The sequence below is a fragment of the Lotus japonicus genome, chromosome 3, assembly GCF_012489685.1.
Source record: "Lotus japonicus ecotype B-129 chromosome 3, LjGifu_v1.2".
NCBI lineage: Eukaryota > Viridiplantae > Streptophyta > Magnoliopsida > Fabales > Fabaceae > Lotus > Lotus japonicus.
In genome coordinates this window covers 86,389,045-86,406,803 of record NC_080043.1, presented here as the reverse complement: position 1 = coordinate 86,406,803, position 17,759 = coordinate 86,389,045, and the positions used below count along the sequence as shown (strand labels likewise).

At 38.5% G+C, this 17,759-nt stretch overlaps 1 protein-coding gene across 2 annotated transcripts; it reads left to right on the top strand.

Annotated features, from left to right (window-relative positions):
• Positions 1–6,226: 6,226 nt before the first annotated feature.
• On the top strand, positions 6,227–15,557 carry LOC130746858 (20 kDa chaperonin, chloroplastic-like). 2 transcript variants are annotated; one of them, XM_057599611.1, is made up of 5 exons: positions 6,227–6,483; positions 6,874–7,053; positions 7,172–7,213; positions 7,959–8,269; positions 15,074–15,557. In XM_057599611.1, exons 1-4 carry the CDS (start codon positions 6,292–6,294, stop codon positions 8,034–8,036), a joined length of 492 nt encoding a protein of 163 aa, XP_057455594.1. In that variant the 5' UTR covers positions 6,227–6,291; the 3' UTR covers positions 8,037–8,269; positions 15,074–15,557. The 2 variants fall into 2 exon arrangements, with proteins under 2 accessions (XP_057455594.1, XP_057455593.1); XM_057599610.1 differs by having other exon boundaries at positions 7,172–8,269.
• The last annotated feature ends 2,202 nt before the right edge of the window (positions 15,558–17,759 follow it).

Sequence of the window (17,759 nt, the reverse complement as noted above, 5' to 3'; positions counted from 1 at the left end):
CGGATAATGACTAGATTCGAATTGAGTGATGCATGTTCAAACTTGGTAACCGATACATTAAAGCCACTGACAACACCGACAAATTATTAAAGTAAACAGTACAGACTTGACAAAACACTGACAAATTATTAAAGCAAACACTACAGACTCGACAACACTGACAAATTATTAAAGCAAACACTACAGACTTGACACCACTTGAAAAATAATAAAGCAAACACTACAGACAATTAATTTCCAAAGAGCTCTTGGGACAACCGCTTCAACAGCTCTTTCTTGTGGTCACTGAGATGTTCCTCTTCACTTAACTTTAGAAATAATTCTATTTCCTTAGCTTCATTCTCCTATTTCCTCAATCTATTAGTCTCTTGTTGCATCGCCGCCATCTGCTTCAATTGTTCAACCTCAATCTCCTTGACTTGTTTGTATGCAGCCCAATCTTTCTCCATCGCCTCCAAGGCAACCGTTGTGCTCTTCTTTTTACCCTTTTTTTTAGCTGCATCTCTACCCATTGGACGGGGAATCGATCCTATAGAGTTTGAGCCACATGCACCACTCTCGCGAGATCTCTTAGATCCACTACTCCCTGAGCGAACACTTCCTCCTGCTTGACTACAGTAACGTGGTTGATCACGGAGAGCCTGTCATTCTGCCATCAAATTAAATTGACCCTTATTCCCATCTGCGTATAATTCTTGTGCTTGGGTTAAAATATCATTCTCCGACCAACCGCTTCGTTGCATACGCTTAGCGCCTTCATAAGCGCCAATCCATTTATTTATTTGTTTGCTCATATAATTATAACGGTTTCGGCATGCATTTCCATCTCACGGAGGATCGAATGAGCAATGCTGATTACAATACTCAGCAATTTGACCCCAAAATGTGTCTCCTTTTTTGTTTCTCCCGACAACACTGTTTGTTCCATATTTAAGCCACCCACTAATTAACACCTTATTTTGATCAGTGTTCCATGCTGGTAAGTGACTTCTCCTGCTCGTAGGAGTTGAATCCTCATAATTTGGAGTGGCTTCATTACCAGCTGTCATGCCAGCAAGATTCATTTGTGTTGAAAACTTGGGAAATTCAGGTGTACCATCATTAGACGGCGGTGTTGGAGATGGATATCTGAACATAGATCCATGATGGGGATGAGGACGTTGGTTGAGAAATTGGGTTGGATCTTGAAAATTGTTGTGATTTTGGTAGTTGGATTGATTTTGATCTCGATAATTGTTGGAATTTTGGTAGTTGGAAATTTGATTTGGATGTTGATAAATGTTGGGATTTTGGTAGTTGGAAACTGATTTGGATGTTGATAATTGTTGGGAATTTGGTTGTTGGGAAACTGATTTGGATGTTGATAATTGTTGGGAATTTGGTTAGAAGAATTCTGGGTGTTGAAATGGTACTTGTTGAGATCCATTTCAAAGCAAAGGAGATAGTAGAAAGATAATAAGATGAATAAGATGATGGAAAACTTGGTTTTTTTTTCTGTGTTCAAATCAAACGAGCCAAGTCTCTATTTATAGAGAAAAAAAAATCATGAATTTTGGTAATTTTTTTATATTTTTTTTAATTTTTTTTTGAATGAAATAATTGAGTTGGAAAGATTAGGATAAAAGAAAATCGTCCGGACCAATCAACGCGTGACACGCGTCACTCCTCATACCGTCTCTCTCCTCTGACGCGTGGCACGCACGCGCCTGTCGGTGCCCAACCGACGCGTGCCACGCGTCCCACCACGGCCTGCAGAAACGCGCCTTGTCTGCGCGTGTGTGGCATTCGCCAACCAGGCCGTGCCACGTGTCACCGAGGGCAGGTTTCAGCTGTGTTGAAAATTTTCAACACCTCTCTCCTCCTTCTAACTTTCAACACCCACTTTCAACACCATTAAAACCTCATTTCAACTTTCAACTACCCACTTTCAACACCATTGTGGGTAGTCTAACAAAATCCTTAACAACACTCAATTCTCAAGTCTAAACGGGTAATTCGACTCAATACAAGTAGGAAAAGAGGATAAAAAAAACTATTAGTTGCAACTTTACAAAACAGAAACAATGATCCTCTTGCTTTCTCATTGGTTTGAATGATTGATCTCTAGACATTCTCACACTCAATTTATGTGTTTTTTTAACTCTCATCGCTTGAGCCATCATTCGAAGACAGCTTAAGTGAGATTCATTGAAAATAAAAATGAAGTGTTGATTGCTTTTATTTTTTTTTGTTATAAGAGGAATATCATTGTTTTTAATTTTTAATTTTTTTTTGTTACACGAGGAAAATTAACATAAAAGTAAGACTAGCTAACTGCATTTAAATACGAGGAAGCATAAATAAAAGAAGGGGATCTCTTTCACACTTGAACTGGCGATCCAAGTTTATAAGCTTCCCGTGCGATATATATATAAATTTTTTTCAATTAATTAAAAAGTATTTAAAAAAATGTTAAAGTGAATGTTACTGATAAAATGAGAAAGATTGCATGGCATGGCTTCTCATATGTCCACTGTCCTCTTGTCTCATGCATGCCCATCACGATTGCGACTTTTGCTGCCCATCTTTTACTTCCCTTTGCACAACACTACCTAAAGATAACTCCATTTTTGTCTCCGAAGTTTGGTTAATTCTTGACAAAGAATGATGCTGTTGTTGATTTCATCTTTTTATGTCGACATGGCTTTGTGGGTGTTTGAAAAGTATAGTTAATTCTATAAAATCAATTTTAATTGGTTAAAATTAATCCTAAGAAGTTCATGTATTAACAACATCTATTTCATCTACTTGGTCAAGAATTGGATCTTATTAACATCAGAATCGCAAAATTTAATTTTTACTTAATATAATTTAGTATATGAAATGACCTGTAACTTTGTAAGAGATATAACATTACTCCACATTAAAGGATTATCTTTCTCAAAATTATATCTCAAATCACAAAAATTATTTATAATAACTTCTTCCAAAATTTATTCACCTCAACCTAAGCTCAAATTCTTTTGATTTTGCAGTGATAACGGTCGTGCACGCATGTCAAAATCGCCGGTCTCAAATAATATAAAAGACGCTTCAGGTAAATCATGCAATCCAGCTCATTGCTTGCTCTAGTTAACTTGCATTTCCATATTGCCATTTCTTTCCACATTGCCATTTCAATATCAGTTTTTTTGGTTTCTGCTTTGAAATGCGAATCAATTAACTTATTAACTTAAATACTTAATGCTATAAGTCACATAATATAATGCATTAAAGAAAAACTGTCTCTGGTGTTGACGTGAACCTTTTTTGTTGGTATTGTAGATTTTCTTCCCGGAATATTTTTTAAGAGTGATTCTTTAAAAAAATCCCATATGAACTAATAATCCAATAATTAATAATGCGTTAGAGCTGAGTTGAAGATAATAGTACTGTTGGCCCAAGATATTTGGCCCAAAGCGCACAAGGCAGTCGAACATGGACTGAAGGAATGAAAGGAAAAAACACCAAGTTAAAGAGGCAGTCGAATTCGACAAAGGGACATTGGTAACCGTTGCTACAAACACGGGCACATTTAACATGTGCAACATTGACTGAGTCAGTTTCTCACCACGATGGCTGAGTACGTGGTCAATAAGCGGTTGAAACAGTTGAAGAACACGATCTCCACCGCTATGCAAAGAACTTCCAGAACAAGCATCAGATCGTGGGGGGGAATCAGACCCACTAACCCATCCAGAAGAAAGAAAACCGCCAAGGACATGCGGAACATGAGACTCTATAAATAGGAGAATCCAATTCAAAAAAAGAGGTTCCCAACTCATCTCTAAAAATCACTCAAAAAGCTCTCATGTCTGCATCAAAGAGACTCAACGAGCCTAACGTGATCATGGAGGAGTACGTTGACGAACCAGCCATTTATGATTCCTGCACTTAGATTTTCGAATTTGTTGCTGTTATTGCTTTTGTTGGATTTGTTATCGAGTTTATCAATCTTACTTTGTGTAAAGCTTTTTCAATTAGTAAATTTTACTTTCAAGCATTTTGATTGTCTTGTGTTTCGTCTTCGAATCTTTACTTCTTTTTATCCCTCGACACACGACTGTCGAAAAACCCAACTTCACACACGCTTTGGCAAGACGTTTTCCCAAAAGAACCCTTAATGCGCAAAACTTTAAACTTTTTCCAGTCGAACTTGAAAGATGTTTGTTTACCAAATATCACGGTAAACAAGTACATAAACTATGAATTGTCCAAATATATTAAATGATTGGTATGGCTTTATAATGCAAGCAACTATATCATGTTTAGAATTAGATCCATCGTTGGGAAAGCGATAGAGTAGATATATTTTAGGTTTTTACCGTAGCAAAAACCCATTCCAATTTGATTTTTTTTTCCTTTCAATCTAAAGTTTAAATTCAACGGAGACAGGGGGGCCTATGAGCCGAGGAGCAAAACACTAAGAGATATCGATGTCACATCTTAACCCAAAACCTTAAGGCATTAGGTTTATGAGTCACATCTCTTATAAACTCTTCTCCTCACTCATACTTAACCAATGTGGGACTCCAACTCCGCACTTGAATTCTCAACAATGCACTCTTTGTCGCCTGAGTTAAAATAATAGTTTGTTAACATGTTCATTTTATCTTCACCTCTTTAAATATGAAGAAAAGAGAGGTAAATAAGTGATATGATAAGTAATGCAATAGAAAATGTAGAGAAAAAAAAAAGTGGAAATAATATGTAAGAGAAAGTGGAATGTGGGTGAATCATTACTCAACCGAGTTAGCGTGTGTATGTTCAGCTGAAAATTCGAACCAACAAAAGTGAGATTTTTTCTTATTTTGAAAATCGTACCATCTAATTGTTCTTGGTCTGCCCGATCAATCATATTTCCACCATGATCATATCAATGGTTATATCTCCTCATCTCACCAGAATCTTCTCTTGTCATGAATGATTAGTGAATCCCTTAATCTACGAAAGTAATTGATCAAGATCCTTAGGTCCGCTTCGAATCAAGCATCAACTATCACAGTAGAAGGAGCAAGCATAATTCATAGTCATCACTGTGGAGGTGTTTGACAAGTTCAAAACCCTAATTTTGGATTTGCACAATAGCAACTCTGACCCAAAGGTGCATTTGGCGATATTCAATGCCAAAATGCATATTCATAGTGCAATCGACCACCTCAAATGTAAGATCTTTTTTACAGGCAAATGTTAGTTATTAGTAAATTAATACAAATTATCTTCCCTCAAGGTTCGAACCTTGTTTTTCACCTGCAATTACCCTTAGAGTCCTTAAATTAGGATCTTAAAATAAAATTCGGCTTTTGTTAGATCCCACAATTGGAGCTATCCTGCATGACATGAGATCTTAGCTTTTGCTAAGATCCGTGCCTTAGCCTAGGTACTCTCAAAGCTGAGATCTTAAACAAAATAGTATTTTTTCTCATTCAGTACTAGAACTAAAGTGAAAAATAGGGAGGGAAAGAAACTGAATCACTTTCATTAACAAGAATGTTATACAAATGCTGATTACAAAGATCAGCTTCAGAAAATGGAAAAAATCAAACCCTAAAAATAAAAAATAAAATCAAACCCTAGATCTGTCATTATGTCTTCATCGTGTCTTCATAGCCGCATATCTGCCATGTCCGTCACGGGTGTACCACTCCATTGAAGGATTCGCGACATGGAGAGGAATTGGATGGGTCCAGATGGGAGATCAGAGGTATGGTGATGGAGGAGATGAGAGGGGGTGCGATGGAGAGGGCCACAGAGAGAATCGCGTTTTGGGTGAAGAGATGAAGGACTTGACCAGAGAAAGGATGACGGTTTTGCTGAAATGGGGAATATATATTTAAGCTCTTTGACCAGCTCAGTCGGTAATGGACCAGAACATTGGGCCTTGTTTGACTAGCCCAACGTTGTGTGAGAAATAATATAAATATATTGAGTATTGTTTGAGATGCTCTAGCAAGGAGATCTTATTTTGGGATTTGACTCACTTTTTGTGGACCCGTACTGCCACATAAGATTTAAGATACCCAGTCCTGATGCATATTTTGCTTTAATAATTCAGATTTTACTTTACTTTTGAGAGTAGCGAGTTAAGGTACAGTGGTAAAATTTAATGTCATGTAGGACTACTCCAGTCGTGAGATCTTGTTAGATCAAGATGTTATTTTAAGATCCTAAATTAAGATCTTCTTCTCCCAGCGATTATTCTTTCACTGTTGCCATCTAAATTGAGTCACAAGCTAGGCTATATTTTATATCAAATTAAAAACCCAATCATTGATGATAAACCTCAAGTTCGTTCGTTTGTTGAGCAATGAGCAGCTACAACAAACAACACACTCCAATGGCGACCTCTCAGCTCACTGCATCAACGATTTCTGCCAAGAACTTGCCACATCCCTTGAAGGGTTTCGACCTTCAGCTCTTCAGTTGACACTTTCACTCAAAGCTGCTACTGTCTTCGCCCCCAAGGTAAATTGATTTGTCCAGTTCTGCAGAAAGTCTATATTAACATTTGTAGAGTTCTTTTTTGTGCTCGTGTATTTGTTCACTTGTTTATTGGGAGTGTTATGGGTTTGGTGAAACTTCTCTTTGCAAACAGTTATCATTTCGTTATATGTTTGAGAGCAATTGAACAATGCTCATCAATTAACTACCAATTAACTACCAGTTATTTTCATTTTCTCTTATCTATCATTTTCATTCACTAGGAGAGATGCAACTTTCTATCATTATTTCGCGAGTAATATAATTTTTAAGTTTCTTTTCTTGGTGGCATTTGTAATTGAACATGTCTTATTGATAGTATCTTTCACACACACATATTGCTACATGGACCTGATTGGTAATTTCATTATACAGCGCACTGCTATTAAGCCACTGGGTGATAGAGTACTGGTAAAAATTAAGGATGCCGAAGAGAAGACTGTCGGTGGGATTTTACTGCCTACGACTGCTCAAACAAAGCCTCAAGGAGGTGAGGTGGTTGCTGTTCGAGAAGGGAAGTCAGTTGGGAACAACAAAGTTGATATTAGTGTGAAGGTGATCATACTGTCTTTGGAAATCATAGGGGTTGTTTCCTTCCATCTAATTTTGAACTTTATGTGATGCATTTCTTTTGTACAGACAGGGGCTTGATTTGTATATTCAAAGTATGCAGGGACTGAGGTGGAGTAAAATGGTTCAAAGCATCTTATTCAAAGTATGCATTTCTCCTATATCCATTCATGTTCCACACTGCGTACCCTCTTCCATCGTTATTGATGGAAATGACTCTGGACAAATCTATGTTAGTAGTACACACTTGAAGGGGTTGTAGGTTTGCTAAATATTTGCTTTCACTCTGGATCAGCTAAAATGTAAAATCACATGATGTTTAACGGGTTTTGTCAAGTTAACTTTAGGAGAGGATCTTTTCTTGAAGCAAGTGACAATAAGGAAGATGCCAACATGGAAAGAATTTCCAGAAGGGATAATTGAGGCGAACAGTTATTAGACATAGTGTTTCTACTTTGATGTATTGGGTGATATCATTGAATTTTTATATCAGATGCTGGATAACTCTTTCACTCAAGTAAGCTTATCGGATCCTCCCCGCTTACTTCTGTATCTCTTGACTGACAGAAGCTCTATATTGGTGATTTCTATCTATATTAGCATATATAGATATTGTATACCAAAATTTATTCCTTTTGCGTTGAGTTTCATGTTAGGTAATAGCAAGTTTTAGACTATAGATCGATCTATGGACCTTAACTCCCATGTTTAATGTATCTGAACATTGTTATATGTTATATCTTTTTCTTTTTGTTTATTTTTTAAATAGAAAAGTATATGATGACAGCAGAACATGGTATGATCTAATTGAAGCAACTAAGCAAAGTGCCCTTTAATGTTGCTTTTGAACTTGAGGAAAACACTTACACTAATGATATTATTACCTGCAGCTCCTGCTCAGATGTGAGAGCAACACACTTATCCATGTCATTGTTGCCTGGGAGGCAGAAAGCCTCTGTGAAACTTGAGAAGGATGAGACCAACATCCTGACGAAATCTCAGATAGATATTTCAATAGCAAGGTTAAGGTCCATGACTCCACAACAGCAAGGTTAAGCAGCTGCAGTTGCTGCTCGAGCAGTTGAGGAAGCAGAAGCTGAAGAGGCAGCACGATAGGCAGTGGTTGCAGTAGCATTTTCAGAAGCTGCAATGAAAAGGAGAAACAGCCCAAAGGCCATGGGGAAAGACACTGATAACACTGGTAAATTCAGGGATTGTTATTGAACTGAAAAATGATTACAATGCAATTGCTCAATAGAGCTATGACTGGGAATCTAGGGATTTTACAGAGAATTTGGGAAAAACTGGGAAATTGGGGAAGAACACAAGGTTAGGGTTTCAACCTAGAGATCCCTCGATCTCTCTCTGATTCCTCAATCAGAAATGAACCTCTAACTTCAATGCCTTCCTCAACAAGTAATCTAACTATTTATACTACTCAGTTGTAACTAACAACTGTTACTAACTATAACTGCTCCAGCTGTAGCCAGCTGTCAGCTAACAACCTAACAGCTTATTACAATTAAGTCCCCTTACTAACTAATATTTATCCCTGAGCCCTTCTTCTTGAATAAACCCGCTTGAACCTATCAATACTTCCCCCTAAAAGTTTGACCTTGTCCTCAAGGGGAAAAGAAGGAAAAAGTTCCTGGATCTTGGCAGCTGATTCCCAAGAATTATCACAAGTGGGTAAAGTGTCCCAGCTCACAAGTACTTCCAAGTTGCCAAAAGCATCTTCCCTGGTAGCTATGACTTCAGCAGGTGTGACTTCCAACTCCAGCTCCTCATTGAGCATAGGAGGTAGGGAATGAGGTTGCTGATCTGGCTTCAGAGCTTTCTTTAAGAGAGACACATGAAAAACTGCATGAATTCTAGCTTGTGGTGGCAGCTCTAGCTTGTAAGCTACTGGTCCCACCCGACTCAGAATTTGATAAGGTCCATAGAACCTTGGGGCTAACTTAGCAAAGGGTCTAGAAGCTAGAGACTTTAATTTGTAAGGTTGCAGCTTGAGATATACCCAGTCCCCTTCCTTAAATTCCACATTTCTTCTATGCTTATCAGCCTGCACCTTCATCTGATTCTGAGCCTTAGTTAAATTCCCTTTCAACTCTTCCAAGATAGCATCCCTGTGCAAAAACAACTGATTGACTTCCTCCACCCTTGAAGGAATAGCTCCAGCCTTGAGAAGAATAGGAGGGTCCCTCCCATATAAAGCTCTAAATGGAGTCATTCCTGCGGAACCATGGAAATTGGTATTAAACCAAAATTCTGCCCAGGATAACCAGTCCAGCCATTGCTTGGGTTTAGGGCCACAAAAACACCTCAAGTATGTCTCCAAGCACATATTGACCACCTCAGTTTGGCCATCGGTTTGTGGATGATATGAGGTGCTCAATTTCAGTTGCGTGCCAGCCAATCTGAAAATCTCCTTCCAAAATTGACTGAGGAACAAGGGGTCCCTATCAGAAATGATAGTCGTGGGGAAACCATGGAGCTTAACCACCTCTCTGATGAAAATCAAAGCAACATCCTTGGCTGTATAAGGGTGTCCTAGTGCAAAGAAATGAACAAATTTAGAAAGCCTGTCCACTACCACCAAAATGGTATCCTTGCCTCTAACTCTAGGTAGCCCCCCCACAAAATCCATGGAAATGTCCATCCAAACTTCAGTAGGAATAGGCAATGGTTGCAGCAACCCTCCGGGAGCTAAGGTAGAATACTTGTTCCTTTGACATATATCACATTCCTCTACAAACTTCCTTATGTCAGCCTTCATTCCTTCCCAATAAAGGAAGCTGGCTATCTTCTTGTAGGTTCTGAAATGGCCAGAATGGCCTCCCATAGGTGTTTCATGACATTCAGAAAGAATCATAGGGATCCGATTAGAGTTCTTGGGCAAGACCAGCCTCTCCTTGTAAAACAGGAATCCATTCCTAAAACTGTACCCACTATGGGAAGTAGGAGAGATGAGAAGTTCCTGAATCAACTTAGCAAGCTTAGGATCTTGGTGAAGCTCTGAATTCCATTCATCCTTATCAGCTGTAGAAATGACAGAAATAGCTGAGTACATCATCTTCCTAGAAAGTGCATCAGCTGCAGAATTCTCACTTTCAGGCTTGTACTGAATCTCAAAATCCAATCCCACCAACTTCACTGCCCATTTAAATTGCTCATCTGTAAACAACCTTTGATCATTCAAGAATTTCAAACTCTTTTGATCTGTTTTGATGACAAAGTGTCTTCCCATGAGATAGTGTCTCCACTTTTGTATGGCCTGGACAAGTGCCATGAGTTCTCTCTCATACACAGATTTCTGTTGTGCTCTTGGAGATAGGCCTTTACTCCAAAAAGCTAATGGCCTGCCCTCCTGCATGAGAACAGCTCCAAGGCCCTTACTGGAAGCATTTGTTTCCACCACGAACTGTTTGGAAAAATCAGGGGCTGCCAGTAATGGAAGGTTAATCATAGCTGTTTTCAGCTCTTCAAAAGCCTCAGTGGCTGCTGGTGTCCATTTGAACCCCTCTTTTTTTAACAAATCAGTCAAGGGCCTGGCAATCTTACCATAGTTATGCACAAAGCGCCTGTAATAACCAGTGAGCCCTAGGAACCCTCTCAACCCCTTAATATCTTTAGGGATTGGCCAATCTTTAATGGCTTCCACCTTAGTCTGTTCTGCTGCCACACCAGCTCCGGAAATAGTATGGCCCAAAAATTCCAAGCTTGACTGGCCAAAAGTGCATTTTTTCCTATTTGCCTTGAGAGAGTTTTGTTTTAGCAAAGATAGGACCAACTGTAAATGTTCAAAATGGGATGATAAATCTGAGCTGTAAATCAGAATGTCATCAAAGAATACTAAGGCAAATTTCCTCAAATAAGGCTTGAGGACTTCATTCATAAGGGCTTGGAATGTAGAGGGCGCATTTGTGAGGCCAATCGGCATAACAAGGAACTCATAATGGCCCTCATGTGTACGAAAAGCTGTCTTTTCTATATCCTCTTCCTTCATCCTTATTTGATGGTACCCTGATTTCAGGTCCAGCTTGGAAAACACCTTGGCACCTCCAATTTCATCCAAAAGTTCCTCTATAATAGGAATAGGGAACTTATTTGGAACAGTGATTTTATTAAGAGCCCTAAAATCAACACAAAATCTCCATCCCCCATCCTTCTTCTTCACCAAAATGATAGGGCTGGAATAAGGGCTAATACTAGGCCTTATGACCCCTCCTTCCAACATTTCTGCCACCAATTTTTCTATTTCATTTTTCTGATAGTGAGGGCACTTGTATGGCCTCAGATTTGGTATGTCAGCACCTTCTTTCAGTTGTATGGCATGGTCATGCCTTCTCCTTGGAGGTAAGCCCTGAGGATCTTGGAAGACTGAGTCAAATTTGGCCAAAACTGCAGCCAAACTTGCTGGAATAATTCTGTCATCCTGTGCTGTTGTGGCTTTTTTATCACAGTGAACCAGCAAACCTTCCCCTTCCTCCCTCAAAATCTGCATGAGTGCTCCATAAGACAACTCAGATTTTGTCAGAGATGGATCACCTTCCAGGGTAAACCATTGACCATCCTTCTTTAGGGACAACCTCATCTTGCTGAAGTTAACTTTAATATCACCCAGGCTAGCTAACCAATCTAAACCCAGCACCAGATCTATACCATTGAGGCCAAACAGGTAAAAGTCTTGAGTGACTTCTAATGATTGTATCATCAACTTCAGATCAGAACACTTCCCCTTACATCCAATCTTATAACCATCACCAACTTCCACTGTGTAATCTGGGGTGTTTTCCACTGGTAACAGCATTTCTCCAACCAGTTTCTTAGAAATGAAACTATGTGAGGCTCCACAATCTATGAGAACCACCACTGCTTGGTCCTTGACAGTTCCCTGCATTTTCCAAGACTTGCGGGAAGTAAACCCACTCATTGAACAGAGGGACAACTGCAGAGAATTAAACTCTCCAGATAGAGCATCCTCAAATTCTCCCCCCTCCAAGTCCTCCTCTTCTTCCAAGAGTAACATCCTAAGTTGCCTGTTTTTGCATTTATGGTCTCTAGTAAAGGGTTCATCACACCTGAAACACAGGTTTTTCTCCCTCTTTTCCTTCATTTCAGCAGCAGTCAAGGGCTTGTAACCCTCTACCCTGGTCCTACCAGCTTCTGGAACTGGCCCACTCCTAGCAGTTCCTACAGGATTGTCCTGTTTATGCTCACTATTGCTATGAGGCTCTATTGTAACAGTTTTATTGTAATTGTTGCTTCTGTAAGAACCTACAGATCTCACAAACCCCCCACTCTTCTTAGTAACAACCTGGTTCTTTTGTTCAATCAATAAAGACTTTTGAATAACCTCAACAAGAGTATTCAACTCAAACAACCTCACTTCAGCCTTAATCTCTTCTTTGAGTCCATTTAGGAAAATTCCTCTCACAAAATCATGGTCAATCTCTTTCAAAGCTCCAGCATATTTTTCAAACTCCTCAACATATTCATCTACAGATCCTACTTGCTTCAAAGATAACAGTAATTCAAAAGGATTTTGAACCATAGAGGGTTGAAATCTTCGTACCACTGCCAGCTTGAAAGCTTCCCATGAAGGTGATGGATTGCATCGCTCCCACCACTGGAACCAACTGAGTGCTCTACCCTCCAATGCCACCATAGTTGCTTGCATTCTTTCCTCTTCAGTCACTTCCCTCAGTGCAAAGTAACGTTCCAATTTCTGTGTCCAACCTACATCATCAGTTCCAGAAAAAATTGGAATCTCCAATTTCCTCCAACGATTCTTGCTAGGAACTCGATCTCGTTCCTCTCTGCTCCTACTGCCTTCGATTTCGTCTTCTCCAGCGGATTCGCGATCTCGAACCTCCAGCCTGGCTCGCAGCGACGCGATGAGGTCCTCTGCCACCTTGGTTCGCGCCTCAGTCAACTCCAATCGAGTGCGCAAGCCCTCTGTTTCCTGTCGCAATTCATCTCTCTCCTGGCTCCAGCTTCCATCGCTTCTTGCCATGGTTCTTGTCGTAACCATTCAGAGTTGCAGAAATCGCGTGGGTTCACCCTCAGGCTCCAAGAATGGTGCTCTGATACCAGTGATAACACTGGTAAATTCAGGGATTGTTATTGAACTGAAAAATGATTACAATGCAATTGCTCAATAGAGCTATGACTGGGAATCTAGGGATTTTACAGAGAATTTGGGAAAAACTGGGAAATTGGGGAAGAACACAAGGTTAGGGTTTCAACCTAGAGATCCCTCGATCTCTCTCTGATTCCTCAATCAGAAATGAACCTCTAACTTCAATGCCTTCCTCAACAAGTAATATAACTATTTATACTACTCAGTTGTAACTAACAACTGTTACTAACTATAACTGCTCCAGCTGTAGCCAGCTGTCAGCTAACAACCTAACAGCTTATTACAATTAAGTCCCCTTACTAACTAATATTTATCCCTGAGCCCTTCTTCTTGAATAAACCCGCTTGAACCTATCAGACACTATATTAGTTATTGTTGATAGGATGACCAAATACACTCATTTCATTCTACTAGTTCATCCTTATACAGCCAAAGAAGTGGTTGAGATTTTTGTAAATGAGGTTGTAAAACTTGTTGGTTTTCCTACACCTATTGTTTCAGATAGAGACAATATTTTTGAGCATTTTTTGGTCTGAGCTATTTAAACTGGCTGGAACCAAGCTGAAATTCAGTTCTGCGTATCACCCACAGATAGATGAGCAGACCGCGGTTGTGAACCGATGTTTAGAAACTTATCTCAGGTGTGTTACAGGGAAAAAACCCAAGCAGTGGCCAAAGTGGATTGGGTGAGCAGAATTCTGGTTTAACACAAACTATCATTCTTCTATTAAAACAACTCCATTTAGGCTCTTTATGGTTGGAAGAACTTAAAGAGCAACTTATTAAAGCTCAGAACAGGATGCAGCAGCAAGCAAATAAAAGGAGGAGGGAAATTGAATATGAAGTGGGAGACATGGTGACTGGTGTACCTCAAGATTCAAACCCTACAAACTGAAAATTATGGCGGAGAGGATGAACCAAAAGCTAAGTCCTAGGTATTATGGACCCTATGGGATAATTGCTAAGATCAATCTAGTGGCCTATGAAAAGAAACTACCTAAGACAAGCCAAGTACGCCCAGTATTTCACATTTTCTTGCTAAAAAGGACAACGAAGACAAACATCCAGAGCCAACCACTCCTTTCTTGTTTGACTGATGACTGGGAATTACAACCTGAGCCAGAACAGGTTGTAGATATCAGGCGGCGACTGCAAGAAGAACAGGAAGTTCTAGTGATGTGGAAGGACCTGCCTGACTTGAAGAATTTTTGGTAACCTGTGATTGTCATGAAAGCACAGTTTTCATCATTCCTCTTGAGGACAAGGAGAATTTTGAGGGGTAGGGGTGTGATGATGCAAACCAGTAAAAAAATGACAGGGGCCAAGGTGTTACCAACAGACCAAGGATCACTGCAGTGTATGAAAGGAGGGGTAGGATAGGGAATACTTTAAATCCCCACCAAGAGGAAACCACCATGCTGAAGTGGCACTCACTCTCGAGTAGAATTATCTAAGCAAGGAGTGTGTGAGTGTGTGAATGAGAGAGAAAGAGTGGGAAGCGAGGTAAATATAACCAAGGAGATAGCAGAGGGAGTTAGGCAGAAACTGACTGTGAATTGGTAGGGGAAGGTAGCCTCAGAACTGCCTGTAGTCCATTTCTATTATTTTTCTTGATTGTACATTCCTTCAAGCTGGTTTTGAATTCATCAGAATTCCAGCATAGTTGATAATACATACATCATTATCTTGTTTGCTTTTCTATTTACCTCTGGTACCTATCAAAGATAAATTAGGAATCTCATCAACACTGTATTCTTTTACTGATAGTTGCCATGATAATATATCTTTATTCATTTGACTTTGCATTCATTTTCCACTTAATAACCCTGTTCCTATTTCCCATTTCTTGTCTTTTACATTCAGATTGGAAGTGGTAGGATGCTCTGCTCATGCCTGAAGATATTATCAGGGTCTTCTCTGTCTTCATCAAGGGGTTATCTTCCATCAACAATCTTTGCCACAATCCTTCAAGCCAAGTTTCTGGTATGGGTTCTCAAAATCCTTTAAAGTTCCACAACTTCAGATCTGATCTTGAATGGAAATGATCAACTGAATGGAGAAAAGGGTCAGTGTAGCAATGTCAGAAAGATACATTCAGTGCCTCCTATTCAGTTTAAGAGCTAAGAGTTGCTCTAAACACAGAGAGATCACCTAGTCCAGAATTAGGTGATTCTTGAGTTTCTTCTTGGATTTTAGAAGAAAAATAGGAGACAATGCGGCAGTCGAACCCTTGATTCATATTGGAACTAGATAGATATGTTAGTTTATGTCTTCTCCAAGAGGTAAAGTATAATCTGGTTTTTTTCTCTATTCTTTTTATAAGAAGAAGCTATTAAATATTGTTTCACCCTCATTGTTTTTACACTCTTTTTTTACTTGAATATTTGCGAAATGATTTTATCTAATTACTTTACGAAATGTTTTTATCTAACTTCAACTTAGTTTCTAAAATTATATTTTCCTATCTATTTTTCAATACTTAATTATAAATCTTTTTTCTGACTGAAATATTTGCGAAATGATTTTTATCTTGTTATATTTGATAGAGAGATAGAGTAGAAGAGAGAGAGAGAGATCATATACTGAATCTCTCTTTTCACTAACTGATTGAATGTATTACAATGCTAACTATATGCAGCTAACTTGTATTTCATGCTTGAGGTGTAGTATCTATTTTATAGTTTCAACTTTCTTTTTAATGATTTGGCATGACATGATTTATTTCCACAATTATTAAATATCCCAGAAAGGTGACTTCGATGCTTAGAAATTAGAATTGATCTTATGCATGAGTGCTCCTTTTCTCTGATTGTATACTGCTAATGCTCAACACTAAAGCATTGTTGTTTAGTACAATCTTCTGGACATTAATAGACAATATATGTGTGTGTGTGTAACTGTATATATATATATATATATATATATATATATATATTGGTCAATATAGACAACATATAAATAGCTAATAAACATATGTAAGACAACAAACCACAAATTAAAAGGCTTTGGTTAATTTATTCACACAAAAAAGGCCTTTTGTACTTTTGGTATGTCCCTCTGCAAACTAAAAGAGTCTATTGAAATGAAATTCATAGTTTTGTCGTTAAGGCATGTTACTCCAATTTCATGGACTAGGATTCTCCTGAGGCCTCATAAGTGGTTTAATTAATAGATATATTTTATAGCAGCATGAGATTGTCCTTAGTTGTACCTAAATCTGGACATTTGCTAATCTAGGATTTGAGCCATTTGTGAGTTGTGACAATTGACCATCATGACTTGCCTCAAGAACTGGAAGAAAGATATGGGGGTTACCTTACTCCCCTAATACATTAAATCCGGTGCTCTCATTTATTCTATTCCTGACTTCCTGTAATAGTCGTATATATGTAATTTTGAAAGTTTGTCACTTCATGAAATGTCCTAAAAGCTAATGACCACTCCTTCACAATTGTAATTTGTTGTGAATACAACAAGTAAGTATAAATAGTTTCCGACCCAGGTCATTATGAGGAAAGTTTCTACTCGTGACCCACACTTAACTTAGGGCTAGCTTGTTGGTTAGAATTGGATAAGGTATGATACAAGTGCATGATATGATAAGAGTAGGATAGTTTCTCACCCTTTTTTCGTGTTTGAGGGGACATGATAATGATAGAATATGATACAAACAATGAGAAATGAGTCAATTTTTTCATCCCTGTAAAAAGTACCTAACATGTTTTAAGTGATGAAATTGTTAGAGATAAATAGGCATAATATCCTATGGGATATTCTTTTATTATTACTTCGCATATTCTGTAGTTTATTTTTGCAATTGTGAGCTTTCATTTTCCATCACCTTCTTCTATGCCATCAGAGCATGCCTTTTGGCTTTTATTTTCACCTTAAATACGTCAAAGCACTAATTACATTGAATTTTTGTCACTAAGCAAGTTTTAATCAATGTCAGGGACAAATAAAACATCGGTGATATGATTCAAACATGTAAAAAGATGAAATCATCATTATCAATTGTTACTTTGGAAACTAAAGTTTTGCCAAGCCCTTTATATAGTTTTTGTCATTGGTTATATGGTTTGCACAAAAATTCCCATTAACAATGATTTACTTGAACTATTGCTTGTAGCCAAGCACGTTGTGATAAAAAATACTTCATCTTGTTATTTCGTGGTAGTCTCCTTCGGTTTTCACTCTATATGTCCCATATTGCAAGATTTTATGAACTCGACATGCGGCCTCCACCAACATCTTTGAGGATGATTGAGGACAAGGGGGGAAATCTCACATTGCTTCTTGTTGGGGTCTTCTATTTGTTGTCTTTGCCACTTCTTGAATTTTTTGCATCCATATTAATAGAACCTTGTACCACGGTACCACCTTCTCATGTCTCGTAATTCTTCTTTGCTCACCTGCCTGTAAAGCATCTATCAAGGTGTATGTTTACAGGTCTTTTTGACTCTAATGCTGAATTTTTTTTCAGACTTAGTGACAAGAATCTTTAGCACTATTCTTTCATCAGAAAAATCTTTACCAAGAATTTGCACTT